General features: G+C 42.2%; 1 protein-coding gene across 6 annotated transcripts in view; it reads right to left on the bottom strand.

Moving 5' to 3' along the window:
- Window positions 1-755: 755 nt before the first annotated feature.
- The window catches only part of LOC101158007 (guanine nucleotide exchange factor DBS), a 60106-nt gene continuing 46131 nt past the window's right edge, over window positions 756-14730 (bottom strand). For 4 of the 6 annotated variants that reach the window (XM_011494523.3, XM_020702844.2, XM_011494528.3 and 1 more), the window contains exons 28-34: window positions 10569-10664; window positions 9626-9718; window positions 9108-9179; window positions 8722-8832; window positions 6944-7053; window positions 5740-5855; window positions 756-2668 (exon numbers count right to left, since the gene is read on the bottom strand). In XM_011494523.3, the coding sequence (XP_011492825.1) occupies window position 2668; window positions 5740-5855; window positions 6944-7053; window positions 8722-8832; window positions 9108-9179; window positions 9626-9718; window positions 10569-10664 (599 nt within the window). In that variant the 3' untranslated portion in view covers window positions 756-2667. The remainder of the gene's footprint in view (window positions 2669-5739; window positions 5856-6943; window positions 7054-8721; window positions 8833-9107; window positions 9180-9625; window positions 9719-10568; window positions 10665-14730) is intronic. The other 2 variants (XM_020702845.2, XM_011494543.3) reach the window with 2 other exon arrangements.

The following is a 14730-nucleotide window of genomic DNA, read 5'->3' as shown; positions in this document are numbered from 1 at the left end:
ATTTTCAGTTGTTTCACACTTTTTTGTTATGTCTATAATTCCACATGTGTTAATTCATAGTTTTGATGCCTTCAGTGTGAATCTACAATTTTCATAGTCATGAAAATAAAGAAAATTATTTGAATGACAAGGTGTGTCCAAACTTTTGGTCTGTACTGTATGTCACATAAAACCTACAGTGTACTGTTTGCACAAACATCATGCATGACCAGGGCAATCATTTTGCAATCATTTCTAAACAAAATATCCCTTCTCAATCCCTTCCCTCCTCCCTCCTCAATCCCTTCTGACTCCCAGGTGTGTGATGTCATTGTGTAAACCAGCTCTATCGTTGCTTTGTTCCTGTAATGTGAAATAGCATGGAGCTCAGAGGGTCGAACAGCGCTCTGAAAACCTCTACACTTCGTTTCCAGCTGTTCCAGCTGCCTGCATGCCTCTTCCAATACAGATGGCTCGAGCCACAATCAAGCTGGCATGGCTTCACGGCCTGCCACATTTACCAGATTTGCAGGGTTGAAGGCTGGAGCTCTGGACTGCTGATGTGTGCACAAACACCTACCACACCCACCAAAATGACATTCAATTAACATAAGGGAAACGTGGGAAACAAAGCCTTCGTTAACCGGTCTTGTAATAATGCAAACTAAATATGAAAAACATTAGCAATGCTAGCAGACATAATGCCTGAAATGGGATATGAAACCCTAACGATGCTGAGGCAATGCTGTAGACATTTTTCACTTGAGTTGCAAAAATATTATTGTCACATATTACAACTTTTATTTATATACAAGCAGAATGATAGAATTGTCAAACAAAAAAGCGAAATTGAATTGTTTGTATTATAAAAACCATATAACATATTATAAATATTTACACAACAGTGACAAATACAATAAACAGACATAATATTCCATAATTTGGAGAAACGGCCATCAAGACAGCATCACGGTGCAGTACAACTGCAATATAGATTCATTAAAAAAGTTACACCATTTTTCATTAAAGATAAATCCAATATGGTCAGGAGGAGTGGACTGTCAAACCTGAAATGTGGAGGTTATTTATGTTTTATTGTTTTTCCGTGGTCACAGTCAAGATTGTTTAGGAGTCATTGGACTTTTTAAAACATTTTGTTCCAATTTTGTGATAATTTAACACAGAAAAGACCCCCCTCCCCCCTCCATGTCGACATGCAGAACACAGTCAAAGCCTGAAGAAGAGAAAAGGAGTAAAAACAATACAGCAGTTTGGCAGAAATATCTTAGATCAGCAATGTTATTTCTTTTTAAACAAAGTGCTTGTCAATGGAGGGATTTTTGTGCCAGTATCTCAAACACAACACTCACAGTTTTGATCTTAAAGCATTAAAAAACTATTTTGCACTTGAAACGTAGAAATATGTGCAAAACAGTTTCTTGAAACAGAGCAGGGCACCATGTTTCAAATGTGCCACAAAAGCCAGCCAATCACAGACATCAATCTTTATGTCCATGTCTGTGATTGGCTGGATTTTGTGGCACATTTGTAATGTAGAGCCCTGCTCTGCTTGGAGCACAGAAGAGAGAATTTCTCTATAGAGCAAAAATTGTTTGATTTTACGCTTCTTTTTCTTTTATTTTATTATTTTTTAAGTTAAAAGTAATGTTTGAGCACACAAAATGTTTTAGGTTCTACACTCAAAACAATGAATGTTGCACTTGGAAAAATGGCACAAAATTCACTTCATACCCATCAGCCCCCCCACCCCATCATGCATCATGCTAAGATCTGTCAGGATCTGATAATACGAAAACCTGCAACCAATGCAACGAAGGAAATGAAACATGTTTGTAACAAAAGGTCCGTTTCTTGTTTGGTCCCAGGGAATATTTGTTACAAACTGTTTGACTGAAAGTGACAGCATTAAAAATTCAGCAGTTTAAAAAAAGAACATAACCATTTTTGACAGCTCCTAACTTCCTGGGATTTTTAATGTTCTAATACAGCCAGCCTCATTTCAGAATGAGCGAACCACAATGCTTTGTCATGAAGGTAAAGGATCGGGATCATTGGACACTGATTGGTTTACCCCTTTGGCGGTTAAGTTCTGTTCTTTTTTCCTGAGAACGCTGAGGCCGTCCTGCATCGTGCTACATGGTTGCATGAAAAGCTGGAGTGCTTAAGGGATCCTAGTATGAAGACGTTATCAGGACATGCCACATTTTATTACTAAATATGACCGCAAGAACAAAATGACATAATAAGCATTATGTTTGCAAAAAGTGGAGAAACACAAAGAAAAATGCCAACTGGAATAAATACTTAAGATTGGGTGAAGAAAATGATCTGACTGTTTCCGTCTGATGTTTGTTCTGTATCCAATTGTCAAAGTTCTGAATAGAACAGACATCCGCTGCTGTTTGCATGTTTGAAAAGTGCTGCTGCTCTTCAGGCATGTTGAGGTTCCAGCAGAAAGCCAGGCATGAAAAACTCCAACTAGAGAGCAGAAGTAGACCAAACAAATGCTTGGAAACTCCAATTCCACAAGTAGGATCGGGTCCCACTCCAGGTTTGAGTTCAAAGTTTGCTGTCAAATGAACACAAAGTGTGGCGCATTCATCTGCTGTCCTGAGATAGATCTTCAGTCAACCAGGGGGGGCTGCTGCACCTGCATCACTGAGGACATCTGGAATAAAAACAAGAAGAAATCAAAAAACAGAAATAAAAACAGAACAAGAGATCCGGTCCTGGTTATAGGGCTGCATGGCGGTGTAGTGGTTAGCGCTCTCGCCTCACAGTGAGAAGACTCGGGTTCAAATCCTTCTGTGTGGAGTTTGCATGTCCTCCCCTGGCATGTGAGGGTTTCCTCCGGGCACTCCGGCTTCCTCCATAGTCCACAATTCAGTTTGTCCGTGTATGTATGTATGTATGTATGTATGTATGTATGTATATATGTATATATGTATATATATATATATATATATATATATATATATATATATATATATATATATATATATATATATATATATATATATATATTTATATATATATGTGTGTGTGTGTGTACATGGCCCTGCAACAGACTGGTGACCTGTCCATGGTAAACTTCGCCTTTGCCCAGTGTTAGCTGGGATAGGCTCCAGCAACCCTGTGATCCCAAACGGGATTCAGAAAATAGTTGCATTTAAACACAGTGATCTGTGTTACTTCTCAGAATCAAAGCTCCTTCTTTGATTATAATATATTATGACAATCATAATTATTTATTAAGCTCAGTGCGTCCAGCTTCATTGGAGAGTCTGATGATTTCTGTAAATCCACATTTCTTAAAAACAACAACAGGTAAATGTGAGAACCTCTCTCTGATTAATAAAAAACAACATTCACTCTACTGGATTTCCATTTGTCACATTTCCACCACATATCCAAACAAGTTCAGGATTCACAGTCTTAAAAAAACACAGATGTAACTGAGAATACATTGTATAGTGCAGCTATGTAGTGCCCTGGATGCTCCACTATGCTCACTACTTTTTTTATAACGGCAGTATGACGTCATCGATTTCACTAAGTTAAATCGATGACGTTAAATGGATCAAAGTAAAATCTCATGGATACATTTTGTGACGATTATTTATGAATCCACTGTGTTCTGACAATGAAAACGTTGATGGTTAATCAAAAAAATACATTTACATTTACAAAAATTGTTCTGACGCATTGCATTGTGGTCTATATTTACTGATCTAGTGAGCATCGATGCACACTGGTTTTGCACAGAGACTTCTGGGAAATTTCTAGGGCACTGGATTTTGGAATTGCAGATTCAGACGGCACTAAGAACTGGCGAACACACTATATAGTGTACTATGTAGTGCAGGGGTCGGGAACCTATGGCTCGCGAGCCATATATGGCTCTTTTGATGGTCACATGTGGCTCGCAGACAAATCTTTAATTATCCTTTTTTTCTTTTTTTCATTAGACCAGTCCTTCTCGGGCGCGATGCGATGCCAGAGGCGCGCAGTAGTAGCGGTGCTTGGAGAGAGAAATCTGCGCCAGCACTATAAGTTTACAATTGTCTATTATTTCACAGAGTTTGTACCAGCCGGAAACCTGTGAATTGCCGTGCCTAAAACTGCGCGCTCCCGTCTCTGAGAAAGAGCGCGCAGTAGCGGGGACGGGAAGTGTGAGGAAGAAAGCAGAGGGTGGGGGGTGAGGGGACAATCAGCAGGTGAATCGCGCAGGGATTGTAAAAACGTAAAACCCACTGCCCGTCACTCACTGCAGTGTGTGAGTGTGTGTTTGGCTCCAGGTCTGCATGTGATCAGTCTGTCTCACATCCTTACAATACTTATTCCCTGTGCCATTTCACTTTATTACACATAACTTCATTTATGGACATAAATGTTTGGATTTCTTTCTATGTGTGCATTACTTGGGTTGATGCCGACATCTGGTGAAAATTTCATGTCAATAGCTCGATTAGAAATCTGTTTTTTGAGAAAAATGTAGACGTGTTCAAAACTTATTTTCCCCGCTGTACATTGTCATCAGTCAGAGTATAGCACAGGGGTGCTCATTACGTCGACCGCAATCAACCGGTCGATCTTCAAAGACATGAGGGTAGATCGCAGGCCAGCAAAGATAAATAACCAAAAAAATAAAATTATATATTTTTTTAGAAAAATTATATATATTTTTAGAAAAATTATATATTTCTAAAAAATCCGTCAGCAAATCAAAATCCTCAGCAAGAAGTACAGCACTTGATTGACATGCAGAACGGCCAAGCAAACATCCTCTGATACCTACGTCACTTCACGTGTGTTTAAATTCACACCCACCCACACCCACCCCCACCCACCCACACACACACACACACACACACACACACACACACACACACACACACACACACACACACACACACACACACACACACACACACACACACACACACACACACACACACACACACACACCCACACACACACACACCCACACACACCCACACACACCCACACACACCCACACACACCCACACACACACACACACACACACACACACACACACAGGTAGATCTTCAGAACAATGTCGTCTCACAAGTGGCTCACATGCCAAAAAAGTCCTAGCACCCCTGGTTTGCATGTGTCTGCTGGCAAAGCAAAGCCCAAATGTTCATCATCATTTCAGGTTACACATCTAAAATTCATGGTAGGATTCTCTTTACTGCTATGCAGACATTACAACCAGACCTGACACAAAGGTCTCTCCGTCTTATGAATTAACTGTCAGTCCAAATTAGTAAAGAGGAAAAGATAAATAAAAAATAATTAATAATTTAAAAACCCTAAAAACAATGCATTAAATCAATTTTAAAACCAGGATTATTTTAGAGTCCCGTTATTTGATGAGAATTTTGTTAGGAAGCCGTGCTTCTCTCTGCACGTTTTATTAACATTGTAGAGTTTTTAAGAATTTTCTGTTTTAATCCTTTTATATCTGTGATGTGACCACATTTAGACATTTCTCCTCTTCACCGTTTCGCTCTGCAACTGCTATCAATGACACAGACCTGGGAAGTCACAGATCTAATCCACGTGTGATCATGAAGTTCAGACACCAACCAAGGATTCCCACTTCTTTAAGGAACAGTAGGACAGTATGGAAATGCTCCCAGGCTTCCTGCAGGTGAATTCAAAGCTGCTGGACTGTTCAACAAGCGAACAGCATGACTTAGATATGAACTTACCAGTTTCCATTCTCAGTTTCTTCTCGAAATGGAACCAGGTCACTGCCTCCCAATGAAAGGTCTCTTGCTTCACAGGATGTATAGGTCAGCTGCACCCGGTACTGGCTGCTGTTACGCTGCAGAGAGAATAGATTTGAAACTCTGTGATCATGGACAGATGGACATGTTTGCTTCTTACATATTTTTCAAAAAAAGGAGCTTCAACTTACTGGCACCATTTCTATGAAGCACAACCAAATGCAGCTACACAAAGCTGAATCCCTTAATCAAAGCTAGAGACACTCCGCATCAGGCAGAATGAGATTTAAAAGATCAATGTTTTATTTGGTTGCTTCAATTTTTTCATGCTGCCTCATTTCTCTATAGTTTCTGTAAAAGTCCAGCTTTCAGTACCAACTGTTGATAAAATATAAGTCTAGGGTAGGGACATAAACTGCAGACAGACACGCCTTCTTCAAAGGTTTAAAGACACTTGGCTGATGCAGTTGTCCCCAAGTGACCTGCACTTGTATTGGTAAAGTATAAACTAACTAATCAGGAATTCAGAAGCGGAAAATGATCATTTATGCAAAGGAAATAAAAGTAAAAAGTAAATTAAATTATAAGGGGGTGGAATTATATAAATTCTGTTCGTCCCGTTCCCTTTCAAGCACTGAATGAAACTCCTTCTAAAGCACATTTTGTGGACATTATCTCTTACTTGACAAACTTAATATTTAATTCTTTCAATGTCTCGTGTTCTGTATGCATAAGAGCTAATAGGTCTAAATATGAGTCGTTATAATTGAATTATTTACATTTATACCATAGTCCGAGTGAATACTGGTTTCTGATTGGCTGCTGAATGTGGATTAAAAAGTGATAATGTACGCCTAAAAAAGTAGTTCCGGTCAGCTATCTTAAATCTTATGAATCACTGCCCCGACTTCTTTAAAACAACCTTTAACTTCATCATGTGGACAAAAACAAGCGGTAAGAGGTGAACTTTCTCTCTGAATTGATGCTTTATTAACCCATCGTGACAACCAGCATGTAGATCGCTTTCCTTTGCCGCTGCAGTCGAGGTAATGGCTGGCTCAGCTAATGACAACGCACCGCACCACCTATCAAATAGTCCGCTTTTTGTGAAGCGGATTGCTATAGCACATTACAGCTTGCCACATTTCAAAGAGCCAGGAGTGAAGGTAATGCCACATACACCTACATTTTTACTGATGCTGTCCTCTTCTGAAGAGTTGGAGGACTCCTCTGCGCTAGAGGGAATTGTCTCAAAGTCCTCCGTGTCCATGGAAAGAAGACGCTGCTGCACACAGCCTGAGGGCACAAAAGACTGAGCTCAAAACGGAGTCATGAACAAAGACAGCAACACTTGAGCTTGATGGCGGAGAGTAAAATGGCAAAATGGAGCCCTTTTATTGAGCCTGGAAATTAGACCTCAATGTAACTTCAAAGAATGACATTTCAGCCCACATATGGAATGTGAGGATGAGCAGGACAGCATTAACCTGTCTGAGCGAGCAGCCTTATTGTCCACATGCTGGGACTACCAGAGTACTTTCAGTTCCCCAGCAGGAACCTTACGGAGCCCTAAAAGGCTTTCAAGTGGATCTGACATCCATGGTATCTGTGACAGAGACGCATGGCTGAGCTCTGCTCTTTTATTCTTAGCCTCAAGAGGAACGAGTTACACTGTAACACTGTCATCGCTCACACAAAAGTAAACAATAGTTACTAATCATTTCTTGGGATTACTCATCTGTTAAAATAGATTGCAGTGAGACATGTGTGATTTATGTCATTCTTAAGGGCGTCGCAGATGACCGTCAAGGGTTTCAGTAGACAGGTCTTTACATGAATTCAGTCTTGCTGTTCAGAATCTTTGGTTGGTTAGGAATTACACAGTTTACCTAGATTATATTCAATTCTTTTGTAAATCGTACACAATTGTGCGTAATTTTTGCAATATACATATGCAAATTTGTGTCTTTTCACGACCGTTCCACGAGTGTCATTTTGCGCATGTACTACTGATGCAGAACTTTTACATCGCAAATACGGCCCACCTATACCGTTAATAATACGTAATTGTTGGAGGAATCACTAAAACACTAGGGCTTTTACGCTGATTTACGTGTTCTGTGTGAATTATTCGTACTTCTTCTGTGGTTTTAACATGGTTCATTCGTGACACATCTGTGGAAATTTCAGGTAAAGACCAAAACTTCTCACTTTTTCCACGCATAATCACAAATGACCCATTTTTATGTGTGCCAAATGAACGTAGTGGCTGTGTGACGCGGCATTGACCCCCACCTTTACACCTTCTAAATCCTAACCATGTCAGTCTTGTTACTTTGTCTTTTGTACTGAGTGAGTCAGAAATGATCTGCATTCACTAATAAATGTGTTACATTACAGTTATTGTTGAGACAGTTTCTGTAAAAGTAAAGTTTTGGTGAAATCTAGAGAATCAAGGAAATTAAGATATAAAAAAGGAAAACTTCATATATTCTTTTACAATTCTTGAACGGAACTTTGATATTTATAACTTACAGCAAAACAGGAAGCTTCAAGTATGAGTCAGTGATTATTTCTTCAGCATTGACACACAGATGAGTCCCAGACAGCTGAGCTGAAACCTAATCTGTCCTGAGAATATGCTGTTTTGTTTAAGCAGCTCGGTCTGAAAAGATGCTGGACTTGATTCATGAATCTAAAACCGAAGAGACTGCAGTCTGAAGTGAAGCCAGCACAGATCCGGCTGAACACCCACTTCATTTCCACTGAGTCTGCTCCAAAATGGAACCATCAAAGTCAGTTGGAGGTGTGCTGTATCATGCAGTGTGTGATCGATGAGCAGCTTCACGCCATTTTCACAAACAGATGCAAATGCTGCATGTTTGTAAACATTTATGGCTGATAATGAAAAATGTCCAAACTCCCCTCCAAAAGGAAATGGAAAGGATCCTCCTGCACGGTTACCTGGTTGGGAGGTAGATCTAGGCACAGATGGAGTGCCACCGGCACCAGAACCAGTGCTGCCAGTCATACTCTGGCGTTTCCTCGCTGCTGCGATAGCACCATTCAAAGTATCTGGAGGGAAGGCAAGGGCTTTACACAATTCCAGTCAAAAACTGTTCTACACAGCTACACACACCGACCAACACCAAGTAAACCAGGAGACCAGAACCTGAGCAGTTTGGCTCCGGTTGAGTAAAACCTCATGCACAAATACAACAAACACACCAGAACTCCAGAGGTGCACATGCAACAGACATGAAATGCATTTCATGACATGCACTATCAAACGCAGAAACACAACAGTCAAGCACTGAAGAAGAGTGGGGGGGGGGGGGTTCTGACTGTACCTTCATAACCAAGTGGAGTCGGATCACTCTTTATTTCATGTCTCTTGCTTTTTATGCTAGCAGAAAGGGAACCTGGTCAGGGAGAATAAATGCACCCACGCATTTAAAGACAGCAGGTCAGCCAGGAAATATCCACACAGAAGCTTTATCACAATAAGTTAAAACTCAAAAAAACAACAACAAAAAATACATTTTATTGAGGAGGTGCTGAGCATTGTTTACAGAGATGCTGCAGACAGGAGTTGGTGTTTTTGCCTGGTGCACATTTGAAACCAGCGCAAAAAAAAAACAAGACAGAAGCTAATAAGTGTTGTGAATGAAGGACTAAGCGATAACTCCAGAGCGTGTGCTCATGGGAGGAAAAAAGGCACAGTGGGGGAAATAGTTTTGTTTATTATTCCACAAATCTAAAAGGGAAAGTCAATAATTGTATGACAGATCTTAGTGTGGTGTCAGCTTCCTCTGATAACATGTGAGCCACCAGAACCAGAACCAGAACAGGAAAGCTAGCTGGATACCTTTTGTTCTGCGAGCGCTGATGGAAGAGGAGGAGGCCAGAGAGGACGTGAGGGAGAAGCGGCGTGGAACCTCTGCTTCCTTAGCAGCAGGCTCTACGGTCGGCCGAGGCGCAAAACCAGAGGAAGACAGATGGAGAAAAGGACATTCTGAATGAAAGTAGTGCAGGAGAGCAGTTGACAGCATGAAAGCAGACAGAAAAGAAGAAAGGACTACATTTATGACAGCGCTAACACACTGTTGACCTAAACAGCACTTAAGAAAGTCTGCAGGAAATCCAGAAACAACATCAAAGACATTCAAAAGACCGACAGAAAAATGAGAGAAAGTAATCTGAGCGGAGTAATGATTTTAAATCGTCATGCTGGAACAATGAAGCATGAAGGACAGATTGGGACCGGCAACAGAGAATTTGGGAAAACTTTAGAGAAGTTCCTCATATTTAACAGACTGCATGCAGCTGAGGGCCGCAGGGGCCAAAGGCCGACTGTGTCTTTCAGCCTTAAGGTCAGCACAAAATGGAGTGGACAGACATAACAGGACAGCAAATGAAATGCAGAACACAGACTTTTTTCGTCTGCTGGCTCTATAAAAGCGTCTTCATAAAAACCATGTGACCCACTTTGATCAATAACCACCGACAGATGGTGCTACAGTGTTTTGCCAAAAGTAGACACTGGTTTGAGCCTTTCCGAGAGTGATTTCAAGTCCATCTTCACACATCATTTCTATCATCAGACCTAAAACATGAACAAACTAAGGAAGTGTCAGACGAGTCCGACAGAAACTGTCAGGAAAGGACAGATGGAGCCAGACCCTCAACTGGACTGGAGTTCACAATTTAAATAAGGAAACCCGAAAGCAGGCAGTGGACAAAGACCTCATGATGACGATGATGATGATGATGGTTAAAAAAAAAGAATAAAGCAGCACTTGATGTGTTACCTGCTGGAAGAGACCTTCGGTTTGAAAGTGCTTGCAAGGAGAAGTGCTTCCTGGCATTACCAGCCGAGTGGGCCAAGCGGCCGGCCGAAGTGTCGGCTAAACACGCAGCAGAAGCACAGCAGGGAAGAACAAAGGCACGGTTTACAAAAGCATGAGCATAAGAATTCCCCTATGTCATCAACAAATGTCCTCCCCCTAAAGCTGGACTCTGGATGGGAAGGGATTGACTGTCCCAGTTCACCTCCACCATGGACATCATCCACCACTCTGCACTTGGCCTTCACACAAAGACGCAGCACGGAGACTGCTGTCCACGACACACGGAGGACATGTTGGACCCTCCTGCAACACACTTGACTGGTATCAAGTGTGAACTAACAGGATGAGATGAAGTGGGAGTCATATCACTGATTCATAACTGGATGCACTTTAGAATAGACTGAAAAACGTGTTTGATTTAAACGTGTGTGTTCTCTTTCTATTAGCTGCATGTCCAGTCAACTTCTTTGGACAGAGATACAGCCACTTTTCGTTAAGAAATACATCTAAAATAGAGCAAACTTTAGTTTCAATAAACAAGGAGTCCCAACAGAAGAGGATAAAATCCAGTTGAAACGAGCAAAACAGTTACTAATAGAACAAGTAAGGATTTGCCATTTCAAACTAAAGAAAACTAAATTACATCTAAAAGTCTAAAAACAAGTTGCTCAGTGTTAAATGTGTGTATCAGGTGCAATTGTGACCTAATATTGGGCAAATCCTGGGTAAGATTTGGAGTTTGGAGTGGACCGGTCACCTTTCCCAACAAAGATAAGAAAGACTTTCTTCCTTCATCCAACGCAACCATAGAACAGGAAGACTCCCATCTCAGGATAGGAACACTGACACTACACCATAAAAACCTACAGAGTGGGTCCAAACTATAAGCATCACTGGAAAGAGACCTTTACTGACTGAAACACAAATGATGTTCTGATGTTCTCTTTTGGTGAATCAGCTTCATGTGCATTTTCTTTATTCCTGTGTTCAGCCCATATAGACGGAGCCTCTCTGACCTCACTTTATTGAACCACACTTGGTTTTGAACAACAGGTAAAAGAAAACACTACAAGTACAGTGCAACCGCACGGCACACAAAATTAACAAACCAGAGGGTTACATTATTTCCATAAACACAAAACACTCCTTTAAAGTATGAAATGTTCTTTGATATGTTTTATTGATTTGTAATAGGATTTAAAGTCCAGGTAAAATAAATTAAAAAAAGGTTGTGAATTTGAGCATTTACACTTGTGAATGTGGAATGACCACAAAATAATAAACAATTGAATAACAAATATGAAATTCTTGGACAAACCATACCAGTATTATATTACCATCATATTGTAACTACTAATTTAAAATTGCTGACTTGGGATTCATTTACCTTTTTTTCGTTTGCTAACAACGTCCTTTTTAAAAAGTCATGTTATGAATTTCAAATGTACTCGACCTTTTAAAATAGCTACACCTGCTGATCGATTACTTCCATTAGAAAACCGCCTTTCACTGGTTTTTCCAAAAAGATTCATCTGCTGCACATGCAGGAGTTTCTTGAGGAGGAAGAGTGTCCAGTCATCCCCACACCAAGACCCCCGCTGCCGCAGCAGCGGCAGCCACAACCCCCCAACACCTGCAACAGGCAAATAGAGATCAACCGCCCCCCGGGTGATTGCATCCGCCACCCAGGCCAGGGCCAGCAGGTCCACCGCGGGGCCACCAAAGCCAGAGAGCAGGGGGGCATGGGGGGACAGAGTGCAAGCTCCAGCCCAACCAGGAGAGCACCCCCCTCACTGCCCCAGGAGGGCCCAACGTGGTGCCCCGTCCCAGAAGAACGCCCACAGCCCCAGACGAGCAACCCACCGCTGCCCAGGAATTCTGGGCATCCCCCGACCCCAGGCACGAGTCAGGACCCCCCAAGGGAGACCCACCCCACACTCCTGGCAGCCATCAACCCGGCCCACGGTTGGTCTAGGAGAGACCAAGGCAGGGGCCAGCCACCCCCGTCCAGGAGGAGGACACCCAGAAGAGGACACCCCCCGGCTCAGGTGTGATGTGATCCCCGGCTTTTGGTCTTGCCAGAGAACTCAGGGATCCGTCTCCCTGCGTGGAGAGAGAGGGCTGTCGGGCCCAGGATGCCGGAACCCAAGGAACATCAGAATCAGAAATACTTTATTGATCCCACACGTGGGAAATTTGTTCGTTACCATAGCAACTGACAGGGAAAAAAGACTAAGAATAATATAAAATAATAATAAAAAACAAGAACAAGGAAAATGTGGTATGATTTAAAAAGCTATTTACAAAACAGTGCAGGTAAAGAGATGTGCAAAATAAAGAAAAAGAGGGAAAAAAAGTGTCATGGCCGCCATCGCCGAGGGCCCAGGTCCCCCCTACCAGGGATGGGGTAGGGGACAGATGGTCCAAGGTCCCACCTTCCTTGTATAATGTATGTGTGTGTGTTTGTGAGGGTGTGTGTCTGTGTGTGTGTGCGTGTGAGTTGGAGTGTATATTTTGGAGGGTGTGTGTACTAAGGGGGTGCAGTTACAATTGGCAGGTTGGGCACTGAAAGGACATCTCCTGCTTGCTGGCAGTGATGTCCAAGCACCCCCCCCCCCCCCCCATCAAGGGTCCTACATGTCCAAGATGCAATTAAAACCAAGAGGGGAGGGCGTGTTTCCATATGGCAACCATGGGAGGGGGACCACTGCTAAGTAGCTCCTCCCCCCAAGGTGCATCGCAGGCTGAACCCTCCCCCATCACCCAAATATGAGATTAGGGTAAGTCGGGGACAGCTGGTAGACTGTCCCCCGTTGGTCAAACAGCCATGCACATTTCATATGATCTTGCGGTGCAATTATAATTACGCTGGGACAACATCATCCTGAAGTTTGCTGATGACACCGCCATGATAGGACGCATCACTGGGGGGTTGAAGCAGCCTACAGGAGGGAGGGGCCTCTCTGGTGACATGGTGTGAGGACAACAACCTCATCCTCAACACAGACAAGACAAAGGAGATTATATGAGGAAAGAGAGGAACCCTCATCAACCGCTGCTTATCAGGGTCTGGAAGTAGGGAGGGAGAGCAGCTTCAAATATCTGGGGGTCCAGCTCAGCCAGGACCTCACCTGGACACTCAACACCACACAGCTGGTGAGGAAAGCTCATCAGCGGCTGTACTTCCTCAGGAGGCTGAGGAGGTTCGGCCTGTGCCCAGACATCCTCAGCAGCTTCTACGGCTGCATGGTTGAGTCCATCTTGACCATTTGCATCACAGTGTGGTACAGCAGCTGCATCTAAGATCACCAGGAATCCTTTGCCCTTGCTGCAGAGCAGGGTCTACATCATCAATGACCCCGCCTACCCCCAACCAGGTCTGTTCACTCTCCTCCCCTCAGGACAGACGTACAGGAGTGTGAAATGCAGAATTAGGAACTCTCTTTCCTTCTGCCAGCAGGGTCCTTAACAGCTGACAGAAGTCTGGAACTACAAACAGCACCTTTGCACAAACTCATTGTCTATTATTCCTGCTCTATACACCTTAATATTCAACATCCGTGTGTTTCACATTGTTTAGCTCATGAAGTCTCTTTTGCACAGTTGCTCTTCGCTGAACTTGCTTAAAAGCTGATTTGTATAGGTTTAGTTATTTACTGATGCACAGTTACATTTTATATTTGGTGTGAATGTTTCAGATATCCTGTAAATATCTTACCCTGTCTTTTATTTAACCTTTAACATTATGGCATTCAGAGCGAACAGCAAAGGAAGCATCTCATTGTACAGGGAAACCGTTTCCATACTGCACATACGACAATAAGCCCCTTTGAAACCTTTGAATGTGTAAAACGTCTTTTGTTCCTCTTATGTTAATAAAACTATTGGCATATGATCATATATAATGTTGTGATTACAAAGTAAGGAGTTTTCTTCTTCTCGCCTTAGTTGAGTTGAACATGTTGTCATTGGGTCATTGTCACTATGAAGTGCTCTTGGTGTCCTCATGAGTATCATGAGTAACAAAATGGAGAAGAATCATTCAACTCTGACTTCTTATCATAAGTGACCAAAGACTTGCACACATATCAGTAAAATAATTTATTTCATTAAATAATTTGTT

This window comes from Oryzias latipes, chromosome 4 (genome assembly GCF_002234675.1).
Source record: "Oryzias latipes chromosome 4, ASM223467v1".
Classification (NCBI taxonomy): Eukaryota; Metazoa; Chordata; class Actinopteri; order Beloniformes; family Adrianichthyidae; genus Oryzias; species Oryzias latipes.
Note: the sequence above shows the minus strand (reverse complement) of the source record. Positions and strands in the feature narration are given on the sequence as shown.